The sequence below is a fragment of the Borostomias antarcticus genome (assembly GCF_949987555.1).
Source record: "Borostomias antarcticus genome assembly, chromosome: 21".
Classification (NCBI taxonomy): Eukaryota; Metazoa; Chordata; class Actinopteri; order Stomiiformes; family Stomiidae; genus Borostomias; species Borostomias antarcticus.
Window position 1 is genome coordinate 6031490 of NC_140254.1, and position 25525 is coordinate 6057014.

A 25525-nucleotide genomic window follows, 5' to 3' on the forward strand; every position below is an offset into this window, starting at 1 on the left:
CTTATCTTGCTATAGAAACATCGTCCCTCATGGTAAATGTGGGTGACAGCCTGCCCTGGTTAGACAGTGCCAGATGTTGTGTGTTAACTCAGACAAGGCCTGCTGAGTAAGTTCAGTAGAGTAAATGAGCCGTGATTAGGAGTGCTATGACCTCAGGGGTTAAATACCCTGCTTTGAACAGCACATAAGGTCAAAGAAAGGCTGCATGCAAGCGGGGATTGAAGCGGCACTGAGTAACTTTAGATCGTATCTGGTCAATATTTTTTCTAGAATTTACAATAGCTTGGCTATCCATGGGATTGACTTATACTGAGAGACAAGATTTCACATCTTACAGCATCTTTAACTATTTTTTTTTGTGTGTGTGTGTGTGTGTGGGGGGGGGGGGGCAGCGGCGTGGAGGTAAAACGCCCGCCAGGGTGAGTCAGCGTCTCACCTCGCCATCCCGGTGCCACGGTCGCCCGTTCTGAGGGTACTTGCTCTGGCTCTGGCGCTTCTTCTGCCCGCCGTCGGCGAATTTGCACAGCAAAGGCTCTGTTGGGGCTGCAGAGAGAGAGAGAGAGAGAGAGAGAGAGAGAGAGAGAGAGAGAGAGAGAGAGAGAGAAAGAGAATGGGGAAACAAAAAAACAACATCAAGAGGATTGCAAACAGGGACCCCTATGAAGAACCTGAGCCCTTTTGAAGTGATTTTCCTCTCTCTACTGTGGCCTTCTCTCCCTCCCCTCCTTCCTCTCTCCCTCCCTCCCCTCATTCCTCCCTCCCTCCCTCCCTCCATCCCTCTCTCCCTCCTTCCCGCCGTGCTCCTTGAGAAACTCCCAGACGGTCGGAGCAGGCAGGCCCTCCCTTCCCAAGCCCCTCTGGCAGCCTTTGAAAGAGCATAGCTGGGTATTGTTGAAATAATAATCAGAGTAATCGCGCTCGTAAATAGCTCGGAGACCCTGACGCTGCGCCGCCCTGTCAGCCAAAGCTCATTTCTTCGAGGCGTTCCCTCTCCCTCTCCGCACAATCCCCCTTGTTTTCTTAAACAGCTCCTTCCCCTCCACTTTAAATCGTCGTGCTTTTTCCACTCCGCATCCAGCGGGCTTTCCCACCGGGACGCGGTGCGCGGCGTGGAGGGGGCGGATGAGAGTGGGTGTCGTTCTCCCGGTGTCCACCGGGGGCAGTCTATCCACGCTCTGACACGGCAGAGCCTGGGCACGGAGGGAGAGTGATGAAAGTAGCAGCACTACAGTCGGGAACAGGAAACGCGCGGGGTGTGCTAGGTTATCGTCATCTACATAAGTATCAAAAGCCCTGAGCATGGCACGTTTTCGGTGTGACACTCAGCTCCAAGACCACGTTCTCACAATCCTCACAAAGAACCTGAAACAGGTAGAACAGATCCACGGAGGGAGGGGGGGAAAAAAGTGTCTGGGGAAAGACAGAGCCGATGAAAGGGAGAGAGAGAGAGAGAGAGAGAGAGAGAGAGAGAGAGAAAACGGGAGGAAAAAAGGCCTTAGCGAGCGTTTTCTCGTGAGAATCGGGTGGCTCTTTTGGCCGGGGATCTGGGAGACCATGTCCCTCCCCTTCTCTGTGTGCGTCAGCAAGATTGGTATCTCTGTGGAAGTGCACTGTGAGAGAGAGAGAGAGAGAGGTGGGTGGGGGTGGAAGGAGAGAAAGCTGGAGAGAGAGAGAGAGAGAGAGAGAGAGGAGGGCTGGAAAGAGAGAGAAAGCAGGAGAGGGTGGGGTGGGGGTGGAATGAGAGAAAGCGCGCGAGAGAGAGAGAGAGAGAGAGAGGGAGAGAGAGAGAAGGCCAGGAAGGCGTGGAGAGACAGAGGAGTGCAGAGACCCTGGGATCAAACACAGTTGGCCCGCATGGCGACCTACGGTACAAGAGCCCGACTTATCTAAACAACCTTCTCCCACACCTGCAGCTGCCAGCGCTAGGCTGGAGGCCGACGGGCCGGACGGGCAGGTGGGGTGCGACGGCCGGGGCGGGCCTGTCAACGCGTTCGCATTACGAGCTGGAGGTACACAGCCGTTCCCGGAGATACGGAGGTCGGTCGGCGTGGCTGCCGGGAATCAACCTTTCATCTACCTCGGCACAGCTGACACAGAACCCTTTCTGAAGCGCTTTCATCTCCGCTACCAGATGTTGGGGCCTCGCCAACAAGAGTCCCTGTCCTCCCCCCCGGAGACCACTGAGGAAGAGGAGGAAGAGGAGGAGGAAGAGGAGGAGGAAGAGGAGCATAAGGAGGAGGAGGAGGAGGAGGAGGAGGAGGAGGAGGAGGAGGAGGAGGAGAACCAACCGGGAAAAGACTCATGGTTGCGAGGTTCCAGTGACTGTTCAGTAAAGAAACATCGAGTAATCTCCAGTACTTTGCAGCGTCCCAGTTCTGGGTGATCTCTCTCTGCTGAGATAATTACGGAGCTGTCAGGAGAGTCCAAGAGCGGGAAGAGATGTAAATGAACCAGGGACTGAGGGACCAGACTCCTCCACCCCGACCCAGGAGGGTGGAGACAAGAGCTGTGAGAACAACAACAGCTTCCCCCTCTCTCGCCTGGCTGGCTAGGAGCTAATTAGCTGTCTGGCTCATTTAGGCAATGCGACATGGAGGTTCACTGGCGTACCCATGGCCTACTCTCCTGTATCCACAGCAAGCCGGCCAATTTGTTTAAGACTCAGACCCAAAACCAACACCCGCCCTCACCTCCTTACACACACACACACACACACACACGCACGCACACACACACCTCTACCCGACCCCTATGACCTTAACTCGCACCAACCAGCAATCACTCACTAGACCCGAATCCATTTGTTAATGTTGTGGATTAGTGCACTTCTTTTCCATTGGCTTCAGTTGGTGTGTTGGAATCTGATGTGAAGGATGTGCTTAAAAAAAAGGGAAAACACATTTACCAATGCACCGTTGCGTAATGACCTACAATGTGGTTCACAATGGACACTAACAAGGTGCTCTGCAAGAACTCTTAATTATGCTTTATGAGGTTGCTGTTGGAATGAGTAAACACTCACACGCACACGCGCACACACACACACACACACCGCTCTGTGTTTCTCACACACCCTATTTTGCTGCTCATCAGTGTGCGGTTAAAAACACTCAACTGGCTAGGTTTATCCCTGGCATCAACAGGCCGGGGTCAGAACATGGTCATGGCTGAAACTCCATAAACAATATCACACATGCAGTATTACTCCACATCGCGCTGTAGTGTTGCTGTGCGCAGCTCATCTAGGACATGGCGGCGCTACTAGGAGAGCAGAATGGCCCGAGCCAACCATACAACCATGCTTAAGCAGGGTAATCAGTCCATAGGGTAAAGCATGGTGGATTAGCTGCAGCCGTTACCCTGGCTGTTACTTCCTACAGATGGCCCCATCTGGGGAACAAGCAACCCCCTAACAGCCTTTTAGACCGGAGAGGAACATCTTGATCCTTGTGAATGCTAAATGGTAATTTGCTGTGGCCTACTATACTGTACATCCTCCCCACTCCCTCCCTCCCTCCATCCTCCTCCCTCCATCCTCCTCCCTCCATCCCGCTTGTTATTCCAGTACAGCTCGGTGAGCGGTAAGTCCGGAGGTCTTGAATGATCAAATCAATGGAGGAATGCCGCGAGCTGCAGCGTGCCGGCTGGTGGTTCATTGAATCCGGCAGCTTCTAACCATCAAGCCCCCCCCAAAAAAGAGGCAGAAACAGAAAGAGGCCCCACTCCTGGCAGCGCCGGCGCCAAGGAAGCTTTGAGTGGAACCAGCCTGGCTACGGGCGTCGGGCGTCGGGGGGGGGGGGGGGGGGGCGCGTTCGGGAGGGTGGATAGGGGCCTACTGAGACGGAGCAGCGCCAGGGCGCCAGGCTTCCAGACACTTGTGAAAGGCGACATCATGATGACACCCCACCTTAAGTCTTTTCACTCGCTGTAATCTCGGCGGCATCACTGGCGTTGTTGAGAAACCTCGGGGTTGTTTTATTACTTTCTGCTACAAGGACAGGTCACGGCTGGACCGCTGGGGGAAAAAAATGGGACCCCTACCTGAAATGAGATTTTATTGGAATTCTGCTGTACTCAAATCTGGGCTGGAGGGGTTTTGTAATTGGATCAAACATTGTCTGATTCATATCCGACTACTTGACCCTGTCTAGTCTGAGAAGATCGTTTCCTGGAGAGGGTTGGGGGGGGGGGGGGGGGGGGGCAGAGGGCAGGAGTGTTGTCGAGGGTATATGGAGGTGTATGGCGTATACTGTACACCCACTTCTTTATCCACGGACACACAATATTCCTGCATCCACCACTGATGTAAAAACGGGACTGTTTCATATTTGCTGTTATACTGTAGTATACACCCACTTTTTGCTTAATGTGGCCATGGAGATGGGAGAGGAAGGGGGGGTGGCTGGGGAGTGTAGAAGATTTTTAACTGATCTAGTCAAAAAGGATTTGCCAAGATTCGTTCAAAGAGGTCAGGTCTGATTTATTGAGAAAACATACGAGCCCAAGGACTTCAGAGGAAACGCACGTGAGTGGTATCCAGCAGAAGTGCCGCAGTCTGGTCTTGCGTGGCCTTATACTCAAAGCAACACACAGGTATGACGCTTCCAGGGATGTGATTGGCTAACCCATTGTACACGTCATATTAAATGGCAGGCATCATCAACAGTGGTCGAGAATACAGACACGTGACATGAGAAAAGGCGGTAATTCTTGCAGGGACAATGGGACAAAGGATGGTTATTCTGGAGCAGACAACGTCTAGGTGTGTTGACCTCCTGGAGGTCATTCTGTCATAAATTAGATTAGCACAGCTATGTGAAAGGTTGAGGGAGGTGGTGAGGTGGTGAAACTACAATTTCTACGACAGGAGGACAAGCTGGCTGGGACCAGACTATCCCAGAATCCCCGGCAGCTGAGGTACGCGCGCTACCCCTTCTAGAGGTCTCCTGTCTGACAGACGAGAGTCGATAGCTCTCACAACTGCCAGGAGAGTCGTCCTTGTGGAGGGAGATGAAGACCGTCTGATGGCCTTTTAGCTGACAGGAGCCCTGCTCGGCTCAGTGGCATATTCTGATAGGAGGATGCAGTGAGATGAGAGAGAGAGAGGGAGAGGGAGAGAGACAGAGACAGAGAGAGAAGGAGAGAGAGAGACAGACAGTGATCCATATTTTTCTGATCTATATTATAGATGTGGGTGTACAGTATATGGCATGAAGATGAGGGGAAGGATGTCAACACAACTCCACCCCCGTCCCCCGCCCCCCTCCCCCCTCTCAGACAGCTGATAGGTCCACGGTAGTGTCTGTCTATCGATCGCTCCCATGCAGCAGCGTCTCTCATAGAAGGCCCTGCAGCAGCGGCCATCCTGTCCAGAGATGTGATTATGGATTACTGGAAGGAAGGAGAGTCCATGTGGGGGGGGGGGTATGAGGCTGATCTATGAGCTGTTGCACACTTAACGATGTAATGTAGTAGTCTGGCCTCGCTCGCCCCTTTCTCTCTCCCTCCCTTCTCTCCCTCTCTCTTGCTTTCTCTCTCATTCTCTCTCCCTTCTCTCGTATCTCTCTGTCTGTGTCTCCCTCTCAAAGCATTCAGTCAAACCGATCCCAGACACGAAGTCAGATGTATGGTGGGTGATGGTAAGATGTATGGTGTTGGTGGATGATAGTCAGATATGCATGGTGGATGATAGTCAGATATGCATGGTGGATGAGAGTCAGATATCGTGGATGAGAGGAGGTGCATGTCTCTCAGGCCAGTCGAATGGCTCTGGCTGTGAGGGACACACCAAAGGCAACAGCTATGGGGGAGATGTAAGATGTGCTATATTAATATGTTTTGTATGGATAAAGTTTGATTTATTTTGATGATAATGATTGAACACAATATGTCGCTGCGGCTTCTGCTGCTTGAACAGCAGAAAATGATCACTTAATTCAATTTATTATTCATCATTATGCATGTATGGATGTACAGACTCGCTCGCTCGCAAGCAAGCTAGCTCTTTAGAGACACACTACTGAGGTGCATTTAAAATGGTTAGAGAGGAGAGAGGGAGAGAGAGAGAGAGAGAGAGACAGAGAGAGAGAGAGACAGAGAGAGAGCTTCAATTTAGCTTAATCGGCTTATTCCCACAACCACTCCAGACGTTAATGTTGCCATGGTGAAAATAAATAAATAAACATGACATGTGTGTGTGTGTGCGTGCGCGCGCGTGTGCATGTGTACCTGTGTGGGTGTGCATGTATAGGTTTGCCAGCTGTAATGGAGAGAGTTCTCAATCCCCCAGCCATATGTATTTCAATAACATTTATCCAAGCTGACAGCTCTTACCACATGTATTTCCAAAAAGGCATGCCTGAGTGTTGCTGCTGGTTCCTGTACTTAGCTGCCATTCACATGTGGGGTGGCAGATGTTTCTAATGCTAGTTAGATTACATGGACCAAACACTGACATTGCCAGCTAGTCTGGTGTAGGGCCCGTCTGTATGGCTGGCTGGATCATTGGCAGGATCGTTGGCTGGTTGCTTCTTTCCTACCTGTCAAACTACTTACCTACCTGTCTGTCTCCTTTCCTGCCGGTCTAACTACTTACCTGCCTGTCTGTCTGTCTGTCTGTCTGTCTGTCTGTCTGTCTGTCTGTCTGTCTGTCTGTCTGTCTGCCTGCCTGTCTGTCTGTCTGTCTGTCTGTCTGTCTGTCTGTCTGCCTGTCTGTCTGTCTGTCTGTCTGTCTGTCTGCCTGCCTGCCTGCCTGTCTGTCTGCCTGTCTGTCTGCCTGCCTGCCTGCCTGTCTGCCTACCTGTCTGTCTGTCTGTCGGTCTGTCTGTCTGCCTGCCTATCTGTCTGTCTGCTTGCCTGCCTGTCTGGATAGGCTGAGGTCTACAGTACATTTACAAGAGATCACAAAGCGTTATGGACATGTGTATATCACACCGGCTTTACTGCAACATAGACTTGTTTGTTGTTGCTATTTTGCCCCCAGTGAGCCACAGTATGGAGCAGGAAGTCTCTACCGGAAAACTGTGTGCCGGTGTTTCTGCTGCCGGGCTTCCAGGAACAAAAGCATGGACACAAGAAAATGAAATTACCAGCACAATAAATGAATTATCAATGGGAGCCTCGATACTGTATCTGAGCAGTGATCAATACCGCCTGGCTGGGCTGGACCAGCCGGGGTAGCTGCAGATCAATAGTGTCAGGGGGGGTGATTGACGATCGATGGAACCGGGGCAACTCGACTGGTGGTCAATACCGGCCCCTTACTGTAACTGATTGGGGATCAATGAGAAGTGGCATTGGGGCTGGATGGACATCAGAGGAGAGACTGGGGTGATGTGTGTGTGTGTGTGTGTGTGTGTGTATGTGTGTGTGTGTCTCCATGTGTGTGTGTGAGTGTGTACAGGCACTTGTATGTGTGCGTGCCTGTGTGTGTGTCTGAGAGAGGCTGAGGTTTGAGCAGCCTGTGTGTGTGTGTGCATGTGTGTGAACATGGCAGGTCCCCTGTACTGTAATTAAGGCTGTGTTGACAAGAGAGCTTTCTACTGGTTGACAGAAGCAGCAGGTGCACTCTTGTGCTGTCTCTCTCACATGCACAATAGCATACACATTTTCCTTCAATCTTTCACACACACACACACACACACACACACACACACACACACACACACACACACACACACACACACACACACACACACACACACACACACACACACATACACGCTACCTACCTCTCCTGTTTCTCCCACTCTCTCGTTTTCTCACTCTCTACTCTCTCTCTGTCTGCTCTGTGTGTCTGACCCGCACCCCTACGGCTCAAAGAGGCCCAGAACATCGGCGTATAATGAGCTACTCTGACAACGCCACGAGACCGGTGAGAACCCCCTCCCGCCATGGACGCCCGCGGCAGGCGGCAGGCGGCGGCGGTGGCGCCGCCGACATCAGAACCCCTCGGAGAGAGATCTGACCTGTGGAGGAAAACTCGGAGCGCCGTAGGTGCGCGCCTAAACGCCTCTGACGTCACGCGAAGGGCTTGTTTTTCTCGTTCCGCGTTAATGGGCCCCGATCGATGCAGGAGAGGAGAAGAGCTTCTCTCCCGGCGCTCCAACCCCGGGGGGTGGGGGGGTGGGACACCAGGGAGATATCGGAGATGGCGTCGATACCGCCGCGCCTCACAACAACACTCTGACAGCAGACCCTCGACCGAGCGGGTACAAGTACACAACCAAGGGCAGGAAAATAAGCGCGTGCGCATGTGTGTGTGTATGTGTGTGTGTGTGTTTGTGTGTGTGTGATGATAACAATACCTGTCAGAGCAAAGTGCAGAGACTTAACTGTGCTAGCTTTCAAAACCTGCATGCGTGCGTCCGTACGTCTCAGGACCCCAGTGACAGATTGAGGGACCACCGCCGCATGTCTAACACATGGCAGCCGTCCCCCCCCCCCACCCCAGCCGTCCCCCCCGGCAAACATCAACGGCGACGACCAGCCTGCCTGGCGGGCGGCTTAATTGGGGGAGGGGCGGGCGATGATGAAGCCGTCCGTGCTTATTGAATTTCCCCAGCCTGTTGTTTAGATGACGCAGCGTTGCGGGCCCCTCTCCTCCGCCAATCCGGTCCTGTTGAGAGACGCAGCGGGGGGGGGGACTAATCCTGTCTGCTTGTGACGGCGAGCAAAGGGGATTTGGACCCTCCATCTCTCTCTCTCTGCTCCCCCCTACTCTCCAGATCCCATGTGCCTCCAGCAGTCCCAGTGTCCCCAGAATGAGCCTGCTGGGCTAGTTAACCCCATCCCTCTCCATGTTTCTGCTCTTTGTGGGACGATTAGAGTTAGATTCTTTTCCCTTTCTCTACAGCTTTTCCAAAAGCAATTACCACCCTGAGAAAAAGGAGCCTGTGTCTGTTTATTCTGGGTATTTGACTGTGTGTGTGTGTGTGTGTGCATTTGTGCCAGTGTGAGGGTATGTCTGTGTGTGTGTGTGTGTGTGTGTGTGTGTGTGTGTGTGTGTGTGTGTGTGTGTGTGTGTGTGTGTGTGTGAGATAGAACAGATTCAGGCTAGATGGCATAAAAACAGGCTGGTCATTCCTGCCACAAAGCCCAGAAGAGGGATGGATGGAGAGATGGATGAGAGATGGATGGAGGGATGGAGGGATAGATGGAGGGAAAGATGAGGGATAGATGGAGGGATAGATGAGGGATAGATGGAGGGATAGATGAGGGATGGATGGAGGGATAGATGAGGGATAGATGGAGGGATAGATGAGGGATGGATGGAGGGAGGGAAAGATGAGGGATAGATGGAGGGATAGATGAGGGAGAGATGAGAGATGGGTGGAGGGATGGAAGGATACATGGAGGGATGGATGGAAGGATAGATGGAGGGATAGGTGGAGGGATGGAGAGATAGATGAGGGATGTAAGGAGGGATAGATGAGGGAGAGATGAGGGATAGATGGTGCGATAGATGGAGGGATAGATGAGGGATAGATGGAGGGATGGATGGAGGGATGGATGATGGATGGATGGAGGGATAGATGGTGTGATAGATGAGGGATGGATGGAGAGATAGATGAGGGATGGAGGGATAGATGAAGGATGGATAGAGGGAAATATGGTGCGATAGATGGAGGGATGGATGTAGTTACATGAGGATGCCAGAGAAGTCCTCAGCTAGAGCTGATGCATGAGAACTCAGGACTGGTGAGGGTTTTGTGATTAATGCCTACACCATAAACACAGAGGTTATCTGAATTTAAAACAGAGAAGTTGTGGCAAAATCGAATTCTCAGAGTTTGGGTGACGAGAGGTTCATTAGTTACAGCCTGGGGTAATAGACAGCTCTGACTAGAACAGCTCTTGCTATTGCAGATAACTACAGTATTGCTGTAACTACATTTCAGGCTAACACTAAATTGGTCTTTAACAAACTGTAAATGGAACGTTCTGCAAAGAGCCTGAGTCAAATAATGACAAGAGTCATTGTCTGGTTTGACATAGCAGCGTTACTCTGCACCTTATACAAATTGAAGAGCTACCTTGTAGTCAGGGGGCGTCTCACAGTACTGTATCTAATCTAGGATACATCACTTATAAATCACTTATTTCCAGGGACAACAGCGTATAGCCCATAAAACCAATAAAAGCAGTAGAAAACACACATTAATCTGTGTGTGTGTCTGTACAGATTGAGAGGTGATAACAGGGACCATTAAAAACAGCAGCAGATAAAAGCTTCCAAAGAGCAGCCTCGGCCCTGAGTTCACAAGGGGCAGCCTGGCAATCGATAGCAGCCCTGCTTAGAAATGTGCTGTATAATCCGCCATCTCCAAGGCCATTTGCTTTTCAGGCTGAAATTGGATACACTCTGCAGCCCCCCCCCCCCCCCCCCCCCCCACACACCCTCCGAAGCACCCGTCCCCCGTCCCCCGCACATACACACACACACACACACACACACACACACACACACACACACACACACACACACCGTGCTGCTCAGCCTAGTGCCCATTCCACGAATAAGACATCCTGAGAAATTGATCGGGATGAATCCGCTGCTAAGATTACGTCTCGGGCTGAAGTGAGATATGACTGGCTCAAGGTAATTCATAAATCTGCGTGAAGTGTGTGTGTGTGTGTATGTGTGTGTGCGTGCGTGTGTGTGTGTGTATGTATAGGGGCCAGGTATCTTGAATAAGAAAATTCAGTGATGGCGTTATGACCGTAACTAGATCCCAGCTATCAGTAACGCTGCTACAGAGGAGCCAGTACCTCTGCATTCATCACTGATTACCAACCATACTGGCTCCTCATACACTAACACAGTCTGAGAGAGAATAAACAATACAGAGGCTTCATTAGCATACAGATTAATATACAGTACCTTACAACAGCCAGGAAAACAGGTTGAAAGCCATGTTTTATTCCCTCAGGCCAACCTGTGTACCCTCCTCTACAACACACTGCATGTACCCTCCGCTACAACACACTGCATGTACCCTCCTCTACAACACGCTGCATGTACCCTCCTCTACAACACACTGCATGTACCCTCCTCTACAACATACTGAATGTACCCTCCTCTACAACACACTGCATGTACCCTCCTCTACAACACACTGCATGTACCCTCCTCTAAAACACACTGCATGTACCCTCCTCTACAACACACTGCATGTACCCTCCTCTACAACACACTGCATGTACCCTCCTCTACAACACACTGCATGTACCCTCCTCTACAACACAGTGCATGTACCCTCCTCTACAACACACTGCATGTACCCTCCTCTACAACACACTGCATGTACCCTCCTCTACAACACACTGCATGAACCCTCCTCTAAAACACACTGCATGTACCCTCCTCTACAACACACTGCATGTACCCTCCTCTACAACACACTGCATGTACCCTCCTCTACAACACACTGCATGTACCCTCCTCTACAACACACTGCATGTACCCTCCTCTACAACACACTGCATGAACCCTCCTCTAAAACACACTGCATGTACCCTCCTCTACAACACACTGCATGTACCCTCCTCTACAACACACTGCATGTACCCTCCGATACAACACACTGCATGTACCCTCCTCTACAACACACTGCATGTACCCTCCTCTAAAACACACTGCATGTACCCTCCTCTACAACACACTGCATGTACCCTCCTCTACAACACACTGCATGTACCCTCCGCTACAACACACTGCATGAACCCTCCTCTAAAACACACTGCATGTACCCTCCTCTACAACACACTGCATGTACCCTCCTCTACAACACACTGCATGTACCCTCCGCTACAACACACTGCATGTACCCTCCTCTACAACACACTGTATGTACCCTCCTCTACAACACACTGCATGTACCCTCCGCTACAACACACTGCATGTACCCTCCTCTACAACACACTGTATGTACCCTCCTCTACAACACACTGCATGTACCCTCCTCTACAACACACTGTATGTACCCTCCTCTACAACACACTGCATGTACCCTCCTCTACAACACACTGCATGTACCCTCCACTACAACACACTGCATGTACCCTCCTCTACAACACGCTGCATGTACCCTCCTCTACAACACACTGCATGTACCCTCCTCTACAACATACTGAATGTACCCTCCGCTACAACACACTGCATGTACCCTCCTCTACAACACACTGCGTGTACCCTCCTCTACAACACACTGCATGTACCCTCCTCTACAACACACTGCATGTACCCTCCTCTACAACACACTGCATGTACCCTCCTCTACAACACACTGCATGTACCCCCTCTACAACACACTGCATGTACCCTCCTCTACAACATACTGAATGTACCCTCCTCTACAACACACTGCATGTACCCTCCTTTACAACACACTGCATGTACCCCCTCTACAACACACTGCATGTACCCTCCTCTACAACATACTGAATGTACCCTCCTCTACAACACACTGCATGTACCCTCCTCTACAACACACTGCATGTACCCTCCTTTACAACACACTGCATGTACCCTCCTCTACAACACACTGCATGTACCCTCCTCTACAACACAGTGCATGTACCCTCCTCTACAACACACTGCATGTACCCTCCTCTACAACACACTGCATGTACCCTCCTCTACAACACACTGCATGAACCCTCCTCTAAAACACACTGCATGTACCCTCCTCTACAACACACTGCATGTACCCTCCTCTACAACACACTGCATGTACCCTCCTCTACAACACACTGCATGTACCCTCCTCTACAACACACTGCATGTACCCTCCTCTACAACACACTGCATGAACCCTCCTCTAAAACACACTGCATGTACCCTCCTCTACAACACACTGCATGTACCCTCCTCTACAACACACTGCATGTACCCTCCGATACAACACACTGCATGTACCCTCCTCTACAACACACTGCATGTACCCTCCTCTAAAACACACTGCATGTACCCTCCTCTACAACACACTGCATGTACCCTCCTCTACAACACACTGCATGTACCCTCCGCTACAACACACTGCATGAACCCTCCTCTAAAACACACTGCATGTACCCTCCTCTACAACACACTGCATGTACCCTCCTCTACAACACACTGCATGTACCCTCCGCTACAACACACTGCATGTACCCTCCTCTACAACACACTGCATGTACCCTCCTCTACAACACACTGCATGTACCCTCCTCTACAACACACTGCATGTACCCTCCTCTACAACACACTGCATGTACCCTCCTCTACAACATACTGAATGTACCCTCCTCTACAACACACTGCATGAACCCTCCTCTAAAACACACTGCATGTACCCTCCTCTACAACACACTGCATGTACCCTCCTCTACAACACACTGCATGTACCCTCCTCTACAACACACTGCATGAACCCTCCTCTAAAACACACTGCATGTACCCTCCTCTACAACACACTGCATGTACCCTCCTCTACAACACACTGCATGTACCCTCCTCTACAACACACTGCATGTACCCTCCGCTACAACACAGCACGCCACCAGCCAGCCCGCTCCTCTGGGCTCTGCTCTGCATGGGAGACTATCCTTCAGAACCCAGGAAGGATGGAGGTAGTCAAAGCAACGGACTCCTAATCGCCTCTCTAGCTGTCTGTGTGTGTGTGTGTGTGTGTGTGTGAGAGAGAGAGAGAGAGAGAGAGAGACTACAGTAGTCTGCAAAGGCTCCACAGTTCGCTGAACACAAAGACGGGGGGAAAAAAAGGCGTGCGAGGTAGCCAGCTAGGCGGCGGCGGCCACTGCCAGAGAGAGTGACGAGTGGATGAGGTCAGTCGGACAGACGCAGGTGTGTTTCCACTGTCCTTCCTCTCCCACAGACGCCAGCAGGCCGGTCAGCATGTAAAAAACACCCACATACTCACAAGCTCTCTCACACGCATGCACAATCACACATGCATGCCTGCAAGCAAGCACACAGCACGGGCACACATGCACATTCATACGCACAGACATATATATATATATAGAGGTGTGAGAGAGAGCCAGGTTAGGAAACATACACTCGCCATGCAGCTCCAGAGGAAGTCTCAGGAAATGGGAGACGCCCATTGCGCATCTTTGGGCATCAGAGATAGATGGATGGAGGGATAGATGGATGGATAGAGGGATAGATGAACAGATGGAGGGATAGATGGATGGATAGATGGATAGAGGGGTAGATGAAGGAGGGATAGATGGATAGCAGCTACAGTAGATAGATGGATGGAGAGATAGCTAGATGGAGGGATAGATAGATAGATAGATAGATAGATAGATAGATAGATAGATAGATAGATAGATAGATAGATAGATAGATAGATAGATAGATAGATAGATAGATAGATAGATAAAATATAGATGGATGGATGGAGGGATAGACAGATGAGGAGATAGATGGAGGGATAGACAGATGAAGAGATAGATGGAGATATATATAGATGGATGGAGGGATAGACAGATTAAGAGATAGATAGAGGGATAGATAGATGGAGATATAGATATATGGATGGAAGGATAGACAGATGAAGAGATAGACGGAGGGATAGCTGGATGGAGGGATAGACAGATTAAGAGATAGATGGAGGGATAGCTGGATGGATATACACCGGAGGTCCAGTGGTAGTTTAAAAGTAGCCACAGTGACCTCTGTGTGTTCCCACACACCCAGCGTCCTGCTATAGCGAAGGCACACTATTTTTGGGGGACTGTCAGATTTATCTCTGTCCTAGATGTCCTGGGACGAAGTGCTGGGGGGAGGGGGGGACAATGACGTTGAGGTCTGTAAAAGAGCCCCCACACCCCTTCCCGTTTCCCAACTCACACACACAGGACACCGGTATGACACACAAAGTATACGATGCAAACATACACACAGATGCACACGTGTGTGCATGTGCGCACACACACACACACACACACACACACACACACACAGCTCAGAGGTCAGACCAGAGCGGGGTGTGTCAGCCAAACTATATTTGTCGGCTTCCGAATACAAACCCTAACACTCCACTGTCCGTCGGCTTCCAGGCGTATGTTCAGTCCCCTTCGTGTGACACGGCGCTGTACATTCCCCCGGAGGAAGGAAGACAGCCATTTTGTTTCACGGCGCGTCCCGCTATCCCACTCTACCAGCCCGGTGAATGTTGAGGGATGAGAAGAAGGGAGTGAAGGAGTGAGCGGCTCGGCGCCCGCGTCTCCCGGATACCTGTCATACCGCGCATGCCTGCGGAAGGAGCCCTCCGCCCCCGCCGCCTTCGTTCTGGGAGACGGCTCGCGGCGGCCATAGGCTAGGGAGCTGTGGGATGGCGCCAGACGAAGAAACTGAACATCGCTCTGCGTTGGCGAAACCCCCCCCCCCCCTACCAAACCTTGGGCCTGCGGACGCAAAACCTTGAATAAATCGAAAAGTCTCAACAGTATATGGCCGTTCTGCGGGTGATGAATGTCTCACTTCAGTCAACGTTCCAGGAAAAACCTAATGACCGGTTCCTGGCATAGTGAACTGTGGTCAACAAACATTTTTCATATCGCCAATGACAGTGTGTACTGAGCTGCATCCAGAGAACAGTGGGATGATGGGAGAGACAGGGAGGAATGTGAGTAATGTTTTGGGGTAGAGAGAGTGCACCGAGGATGAGAGGGAGGCGGAGGACGAAAGAGACGGGGGGTCAGGGGGAGGGAGGGTAGAATGACCGCAGTGAGGATGACAGAGAGAGAGAGAGAGAGAGAGAGAGAGAGAGAGAGAGAGAGAGAGAGAGAGTGTAGTGCGTCCGAGGAAGAGGGGGAGTGAGATCAATAGGCAGGCCAGCTGGGCTGAGGTGACGGAGGTCAAGCTCAGGAGACCGTCACACGGTCAATGTCATCCTTTCATCTGCACAGCCACGATGGGGGGGGGGGGGCCCAAAACTTTCACTGCTATAGGAATCCAAAATGTCTGGGTAGTCTCCAACTTCCTTTTAATCTCTTAAACCCCCCCCCACACACCCCTCTCTCTTTCTCTGTCTTTCCCTCCGCCCCTCTCTCCCTCGATTTGGCTGAAGGGAAACTGAAGTCAATCACTATCACACATGCCAGGAGCTCTGAGAGCCAGGGACTCTTGCCTTTCCTCCGCTTAACTAGGAACACTACAAAGAGATTATTTCAGAGGGGAACGAGAGGACGGTGCGACGGCTGAATGCATCTCTCTGTGAGAGAGCCACTACACACAAACACACAGAGAGAGAGAGAGAGAGAGAGAGAGAGAGAGAGAGAGAGAGAGAGAGAGACAGACAGTCTCCTCTCCTGCCAACTGTCGCCTGCGCTCTGATTGATATGGTTCAAAGACAAAACAAACAATGCGTGACAAATCCAGATTAGGCTGTGGGCGAGATAAGATTATAATGAGAAAGGGCGGCGGGGGGGAAATGGATCCTTTGCAGAAATCTATCTGACTTACTGACGACTTTAATGACTTCCTGTGTGAGCGCGGGCTGGTGAGAGGAAGGCGGAGCTAATGGGGGAATTTACCCTATGGGAGCTGATTCCATTAAGATGTGATATTGTCTTCAAAAGTGCATTTCCCATTCCCCACTCTTAAAGACCCACTGAGGGTAATTCTCATCTCCTTCTCTGAATATTGGAAACTGGGAAAGCGCGTATATTACGGTTAAAAATTACGTTTCTCAGACGCGGGGGAGACAGTTGTTTTCATCTGTGAAAATGAGCGGTGAAAAAGGAGTTAATAATGCATAATAGAATTGACCTTTACAGTAGTTTCTGGGGAAACTAGGCGGTGAAGTTCACTCTAATGTTGCCGTTGCTACACTCTGGGAAAATGCCTGTGTGAAGCACTCACCTACAGTACGCATCCACACAGAGCCTGAACCCTCTGACCTGCTCTTCTGTGTTTGTGTGTCTATATATGTAAGTGTGTGTGTGTGTGTGCGCGTGAGTGCGTGGGTGTGTGCGTGTGCATGTGTGTTAAACCTTCTCCCAGAGCGGGGGGACTGTGGTGACAGACAGGACGCTGATTAGCCAGGGGGACAGTGGGAGGGATCGGGGAAATTAACGCGGATTACCGGTGTATGACTGACAGTTGCACAAGGGCTTTTTATGACTTACCGAGTGATTTGGGACCTGCCTCAATTCAGCCTTGGATGCTCTCACACCGTGGGCTGCGTCTGCTATCTTGGCAGCGCCCGCCTTGGCTAGGGGAAGTGTGGAGGATGCTTTTCTGCAGCCCCGGGGGGCCGACCTCCATTGTTCTGCTAAGAATGATGGGATTTGTAGTTTAGCCAACATTAGGCGGGGTGGGGGTGGTGAGTGTGCGTGGGGGGGGGGGTACTCGGTCGGCCTGTGTGGGGGGGAGGGAGAGAGGGAGGGGTGCCAGCAGCGTCCTGGTGAGCTCCCTGCCTGCGTTGCGCTCTAGCAGGCCTGGGTGTGAGGGTTAGGGTCCCTGAGAGACGGGGAGACGGGGAGTGAATCTCCTGGACAGGATCTCCCCGGTCTAATCACATCCATGTGTGGCGGTGCTTTACATGCTGCTGCCTGTCAGGTCTCGCGTGGAACATGGCCTTAGACGTCAACTGTTTGGAAGCAGCCGGTCAGACAGACGCATACACAAAGAGAGGGAGAGAGAGAGAGAGAGAGAGAGCGAGAAAGAGGGGAGAGCACTAATATATTGAGGTTGGCTAGGAAATAGCGAAACTAGACAGAGAGAGAGATGGGAGGGGTGGGGGGGGGGGGGGGGGGGAGGCGGGGGAGCAGTGTGTGAGAAAAGGGAGCAGGAAGACTTGTACATTTTGCATGTTTCCGTTTGGTTCCGTCTCTGGAGGCCATCACCACTTCCCCATGTGGTTTTCATTATTCATCCTGCGTCCCTATTGGCTGGCCGGGACAGCCAGTCAGCATGCTGGCTGCAGGAACCGGGAAGACAACAAAGGAAGTGGAGCTGAGGGGGAAGCTGCGATAATACAAAAGGCTCGTTTCCAATCTGGATGAAGATCTCTGGACGGTTTTTCATGCGGTCGCTGGATTCATAGTCCGGTGCTCTAGCTTGGCGCAAAGGCTGACACTTTCCATTCATCCAGCCACCCCCCGCCCCCCCCAACACACCCACCCCCACCCCAAAAGAACACCCCCAGTGTCGTGCATATCCTCTCTATCACCGCTCGGATATGACGCGAGGGGACATGAGATTCTCCACCTGCCTGCAAAGGACGAACGAGGATTGATGGATCCCGGTGCGTTGAGGCTCCGGTTGCGTTGAGAATAGGCCGACAGTCAACGATAAATCCGTTGGAATACCAGGACTTATCACCTCATTGGCTCGCCGTACCCAGCACTGAATCATCTTTATCTGAGGCTCCTCCTGCTGTCACAAAGCTCTGGGCCACACTGCCTCACCGGCCCCTGCTCTTTACTGTGTGACCCTCAGAACCGTTCAGGTTTTTTTTTGTGTGTGTGTGTTCGGCTTAGGCCAAAAACGTTGTCAGCCAATAAATCCACTTCCAGCATCTAGAGAAGAGTGTGTGGTTTCTCTCTTTCTTTCTTTTTTTTGGATAAACGCAGACGCAAACATGGACGACTTCTGAAAGGTCTGGCGCACTCTCTCCTGGATGAAAAGTGGCAGATAATAATGATTTCTTTGTGTGTTTGGAGAGTTGCGCGCAGAAACGACTGCCGCACTGCACATAATACCTAAACAGCTGTAGAGAGCCATCAGTGCTATCGATCACACGCCTGTCAGGAACAGACATGGGGGGGAGAGAGAGAGAGAGAGAGGGGGGGGGAGAGAGGGAGAGAGAGAGAGGGAGAATGATAGAGAAAGAGAGAGGGAGAGAGGGAGAGATAAAGAGGGAGAGACAGAGAGAGAGAGAGGGAGAATGATAGAGAAAGAGAGAGGGAGAGAGGGAGAGATAAAGAGGGAGAGGCAGAGAGAGAGAGAGGGAGAAGGATAGAGAAAGAGAGAGGGAGAGAGGGAGAGATAAAGAGGGAGAGGCAGATAGAGAGAGGTATAGAGAGAGAGGGAGAGAGGAACAGGGAGAGATAAAGAGGGAGAGACCGAGAGAGAGAGGGAGAGAGAGCGAACGATAGAGGGAGAGATTTGACAGCTACATAAATGTCCAACCGATATCAACCAGACGAAATTTAAAGTTGCCCTGTCCTTGTCTTATCTCTGAATCACTCACTTCCTGCCCGTGTGGCCACTTCCTGCTTATTTCCCTACGGAGGCTCGACTTGGACAGATGACCTGTGCCTGACGGCCGGGTATCCACTTCCTCTCATGGGACACGGGGGGTGACAACTCAATATCCTGGCCCTGTGACTGGACACACCTGAGCGGAGACGCCATCGCGGGCGTGTCTCCTGACACGGCATGATGGAGTGTGCCAGCGGCCCGTCCACGGGGCTGAGGAGACTCCCAGGCCAGAGAGCACTGAAGCAAGCCCGGTACATCGAGAGAACACAGTGTGTGCGTGTGTGTGTGTGTGTGTGTGTGTGTGTGTGTAGAATGTATAGTGGAGAGTGTTTGCTGCTAAATACCGACGGAAAAAAAAAGAAAAGGGACCCAATTAGCATTATGTAGATGTTGACATTGTATTCAGGTCAGGGGTAGTGCAAGTGTGTGTGTGTGCGCGTGTGTGTGTGTGTGTGTGTGAGAGAGAGAGTGCGTACGTGTGTGTGTGTGTGTGTGTAGGAGTCTACCCAAGTGAGACAGACGTGACTGGCATCCACACATTGCCCCAAGACACACACACGCACGCGCGCGGTGCTAGCCCATGCTGAGCGCGTGCGGAGGCCCCGGGGTGGTGGGTGGGGGGGGGGGCGGCGAGCTGTCAGAGCACGATGGATGATGAGGCCGCCCTGCCTAGCAACTGGCTCGGGGGAAATACCACTGTGACACAACACAGCGCGCCGCATCACCGCCGCATAGAACAGGACAGAACGGAACAGAATACTAAAAGCACGGCATGCTGTTCACCCCTGTTCACCCCTCTCCCTCTCCTCTCCCCCTCCCTCCCCTCCCCTCTCTCCTCTTGTCTCCCCTGTTGTTTTCTGGTTTTCATTAGCTGGGGGGGGGGGGCTCTGCTCTGCTCTTCCTCACTAAGAGGTCTGAACGGGCTCAGGGGAACAATTGAGACCGTGGGAGGAGGATGGATGGGACGACTCGGTTCGGAAACGCACCGTGTCAAACTCGGGAGAGCAGACGAGCGCGGTGGCGGCGGCGTCTCCCCTACAGACGAGACCCGGACGCGTTCATATGACGTTTATACATGCGTATCGACAACGAGTATCCTGGACAGCGGCAGCGACGGAGGGACGCACGGTGTATCGCACGCCGATCCACAAAGTTCGCAGGCGATCCGCCTCCCGCGGCCGCACAGCTCCCATGAGTCAGAGTGGAGCGGGAGGAGGGATGGAGACTCATTTCCTGGATCGCAGAGACAAATCTTCTCACCCCCCCCTCCTTCACACACCATCTATTAGCAATAATAGTGCTGAGCGGGTGGGAGGGACATTTAAAGGGGAAGGTCAGTGTCATATTAGCACTTTAAAGGTTTCCCATTACAGCCCGGCTCCGTAAAACCAGGGCCGCCCCTTTAATGGCCGGTCTATGATGTCTCTGGAGTGGCTGAGCGAACGTGGGATATATTCCTTCGGACAGGGTCCCTCTGCTGCCGGCGCGGTTAGGTGGGAAATTTACGGTTGGGCAGAACTCCAGTGTTACAGTAGTGTCCCGGTGGACTCGTGCAGTGTGAGTATTCACAGTCTTAACCCCCCCCTCCCTGGCCTCTGCCCTCGGGTCCTGTAGGAGTGAACAGGGGGCGGGGGGGGGGGGGGCGGTGGGGGGGGTCCTGCAGCAGCCGCGCCTAAAACTGCAGAGACAGCACCTCTCGCTGTCTACCCCCCCCCCTCTCTCTCCTTCTCTCTCTGCGCCTCACCTTCTCTACTTCCTTTGCGCCTTCTCACCTTCTCTCTCTCCAGTTCCCCCTCCCTCCCCCCAATTCTCTCTCCTTCTCTCTCTCGCTCTCTCTCTCCCTCTCTCTCCTCCCCTCTCTCTTTCCATCTCATTGGCTCCCTCTCTCTCCTCTGTGTCCCCGGGCGGGGGAGTCCGCTCCGGCTCTTAGGCAGATTGCGGCGAGCGGCGCAGAGGCCTGCAGATGAATATTAAGAAGGTTTCTGGCTCCGGGAGCGGGGGGCGGGGCCTCCTGGAGAGCGGGAGAGATCCGGGGGGGGTGGGGGGGCATCCCTGTCACAGGCGCCGCCGTACGCGGCCCATCACGGAGGGGGGAGGCTGAGGTGTACTAAGCATAGCCGAATGGAGGGATGGGTGAGGAGGTTAAGGGGGCAGGTGTGTGTTTGTGTGTGTGTGTGTGTGTGTGTTTGTGTGTATGTGTGTGTGTGTGTACGTGTGTGTGTGTGCGTGTGTGCAGACGAGACAGGGGACGCTCACCTGGGATGCCTGGAGGTGTTTTCAGGTACTTCCCATTGAAATGCTGAATCACGACTTCACATTTCTCAGTAGACTCCATCCTGCAGCGGAGAAGGAAGACAGCGCGGGATGAGAACACAGACGGACAAACGGATGAACGCAGACAGACGCCGGACGAGGACGAGGCGAAATCAACTGCACGTTCAAGAAAAGCGAGTGATGGACGTTCGTGTTCGACGTTGTTTTTTGGATTCCGTGCGGTCACCCAGAGCAGCCATTGTTTTTCTTGGCTCAGTGGATGCCAGAGTGGCTGAGTCATTTCCTGCTGAGAGTTTAGATGCACTCATCATCATGAGCTGTCGGACGCTAAAGGAGGAGAGGGGACTGGTACTACACGAGGGGGGAGGGAGAGAGAGAGAGAGAGGGGAGGGGGAGGGAGAGAGAGAGGGAGGGGGAGGGAGAGAGAGAGGGAGCCGAAGAGGAGAGGGAAAGTGAAGGGAATCTAGAGGAGAAGAGGAGTGACTCATCTGCTCGTTAACAAGAGACATTCCACCCTCCCTCATCCTCCCTCATCCCCCCTCATCCTCCCTCATCCTCGACGTCCCACACCAGCACCACCGAGGGCTTTAGCTCTGTGCTCCGTCTCTCAATCTCCTCCATGTACATCTGATGAGACAGCGTTCTAAAGACGATCGTTCTGTTATTCTGTCTGGCTCACTGGCTTTATGTGTGCTGGCTTCACTGCAATGGTATCCTTGTCTGATTAAGATGGCACCTACCTGTAGCTAATCTACTAATTCTGGGATGATTTAATTTACTGTAATCAAATCTATTACACTTCATGCAACCATCCCCCCCCCCCCACACACATACACGCTCCCCCCCCCCTCACACACACACCCGCCCCCCCCCCCCCCACACACACACACCCGCTATCTGTGATTTGACAGACACCTTCCCTCTGTCCCTGATCAGATGATATCCTCCATCCCACTGTATCCCCCTCTGCCTTCATCCCCCTATCTCTCTACCTCCAACCCTCTATCTCTCTACCTCCATCCCTCTACGGTAATCTCTCTCTATCCCTCTATCTCTCTATCTCCATCCCTCTATCTCTCTACCTCCATCCCTCTACGGTATCTCTCTCTATCCCTCTATCTCTACCTCCATCCCTCTACGGTAACTCTCTCTATCCCTCTATCTCTCTACCTCAATCCCTCTATCTCTCTATCTCTCTACCTCCATCCCTCTCTCTCTACTGCCATCCCTCTATCTCTCTACCTCCATATCTCTATCTCTCTCTATCCCTCTATCTCTCTACCTCCATCCCTCTATCTCTCTATCCCTCTCTCTCTACCTCTATCCCTCTATCTCTCTCTATCCCTCTCTCTACCTCCATCCCTCTATCTCTCTCTATCCCTCTATCTCTCTATCCCTCTACCGCCATCCCTCTATCTATCTCTATCCCCCTATCTCTGTCTATCCCTCTCTATCTCTCTAACCCTCTCTCTCTACCTCCATCCCTCTCTCTCTACCTCCATCCCTCTATCTCTCTCTATCCCTCTCTCTCTACCTCCATCCCTCTATCTCTTTATCCCTCTCTCTCTACCTCCATCCCTCTATCTCTATCTATCCCTCTCTCTCTCTACCTCCATCCCTCTATCTCTCTATCCCTCTCTCTCTACCTCCATCCCTCTATCTCTCTCTATCCCTCTATCTCTCTCTCCCTCCATCCCTCTATCCTTTTCTCCCTGGAAGCAGGGGCTGTTGTGAGCAGTAAGTGGGTCAGAGATGTGTGTGTGTGTGCGTGCATGTGTGTGTGTGTGTGTGTGTGCATGTGTGTGTGTCTGGCTGTGCCAGTGTGACTACTGAGCCCTTTTCACAGTGACTGGCTTTGAAAGGCCCAGTGATCTTATCGTTCGCACGCGTCCCTCACACACACACACACACACACACACACACACACACACACACACACACACACACACACACACACACACACACACACACACAAGCATACACACACATGTATGCACAGACTCATGCACAAACTGTGTGTGTGAGTGTGTACACACACACACACACACACACACACACACACACACACACACACACATACATACACACACACACACACACACACACACACACACACACACACACTACTGTAGCTCCTCCCCTGTGCTCGTCACAATGGCTCAGAGGCCTAGAGAGGATCAGCACTGAGCTGCAGTAAAGGTATCTTCTTTCATCTGTGACTAATCAAGCCCATAGGCACTACACACACCACCCAGATAGCAAGCGGATCTGGGCCATATACAGGCCAGATCTGGCCCTTGTGGCTTAGTTCCGGCCCATATATGGCCCAGAATCATTACACATCCGCTTGCTATCTGGGCACACACACACCTCACAGAACACACTCAACACGTCACGCACACGCTTCACGCTACATACACCTACACACACTTCACAAACTGCATTACACTGCACAGCAGGTCATGCATTCCTAGCTCCATTCCAGGGGGAGGAAGGAGTTCAGCCTCACTGGAAACCTTTCTTTACACCTTTTAAGCTGTTTCCATGTGTCTTCTCTTCCTATCTCCATCCCTCTCTTCGTGTGTGTGTGTGTGTGTGTGTGTGTGTGTGTGTGTGTGTGGAGGGCCTGGCTGATGGCTAATGACATGCGGTGTTCTTGTGATTAGCTAGCGCAGGGCCAGAGTAATGGGCGCTAATAATCAGAGCGCCATTCAATGAGTGCGTGACTCAAGTGAACGACATGTTCTGAAACCAGGACGGTATAATTGGTTGGAGAACCAGCTGTAGGATTGGGTGACCTGGGAACATGCAGACTCTCATTGACAGGACAATGTGAAGATGAATTAGCATTCACTAAATGATTAGAAGGAGCTGTTCTCCAAAAGTACAAGAGCTCAGTTCTTTTAAATCAAGACTGAAGACTTTTCTTTTTGCCGCTGCTTTTTATTAAATCAAATAATTATTTATTCATACATGCACTGTAACTTTTATTCCTTTATTTATTTTTCCTGCATTTTGTTTTAAATGTAATTTAAATGATAATTAATTAGTCGTCATTTTTCTGTTATTCTGGGCATTGTGAATCTGGGTTGGAATAAGGTGTAAACAAGGACACACCTTAACCAAGGTTTTTACCAAGATTTCGAAAAATCGGACTCTCATTGACAGTACAAAGTAAATGTGAAGATGAATTAGCATTCACTAATTGATTAGAAGGAGCTGTTATATGACCTTTTATGTGTTGCACTTTGTGTACATGTGTCTTGAAGCTTTTAATGTCTCATGTAAAGCACTTTGAATTGCCGTGTTGCTGAAATGTGCCAGTACAAATAAACTTGCCTTGCCTTGATAACGAGTGGGGATGAGCCCCCTTCACCCCCTCTAATGCCCGTCTGTTCCCAAACATCTGTGGATGCTCGGACTGACCTTCCCACTCTTCTCTCTCTGACTGTCACTCTCTCTGTCTCTCTCTCTCTCTGTTTGACTCTCTATTGTTCTCTCTCTCTGTCTATCTCTCCTCTTTATATCTCCCATTATTAACTGTTGTTTCTTCATGTCTGTCCTCCTCCCTCTATCCTTCTTCTCCTCGCCTTCTCCTCTCTCTCTCTCTCTCTCTCTCTCCTTCTCTCTCTCCTCATCATGTCTGCTTCCCTTCCGAGGGCCATTTTGAACAGGTGGCCTGTGGCAGGTGACGCTGCAGCCAGGACTGGGGCTGTCTGTCCTGTGGTGTGGTGTGTGTGTGTGTGTGTGTGTGTGTGTGTGCGCGCGCCCTGTCCTGTCTCGGTGTAGCTGGCAGTAAGAGAGTGGGGGATAGGGGGAGAGCACAGTGGTAGGCTGATTAAGAAGAATCCCTGCAAGATGGCGTCTTCCTCCTCCGGGCGAGCAGACGGAGAAGAGGGGGAGGAGGAGAGAGACAGGAAGAGGAGAGAGATGGGGAGGAGGAGAGATGGGGAGGAGGAGAGACAGAGAGGAGGAGAGAGACAGGGAGGAGGAGAGAGACAGGGAGGAGGAGGGAGACGGGGAGGAGGAGAG

At 51.7% G+C, this 25525-nt stretch overlaps 1 protein-coding gene across 2 annotated transcripts in view; it reads right to left on the reverse strand.

Moving 5' to 3' along the window:
* LOC311322783 (RNA-binding motif, single-stranded-interacting protein 3-like) overlaps positions 1-25525 on the reverse strand; it is a gene marked incomplete at both ends in the record, with an annotated part of 175517 nt that overhangs the window by 32059 nt on the left and 117933 nt on the right. For both annotated transcript variants that reach the window (XM_084454897.1, XM_084454898.1), the window contains 2 exons: positions 437-543; positions 21476-21555. In XM_084454897.1, coding sequence (XP_084311023.1) covers positions 437-543; positions 21476-21555 — 187 coding nt within the window. The remainder of the gene's footprint in view (positions 1-436; positions 544-21475; positions 21556-25525) is intronic.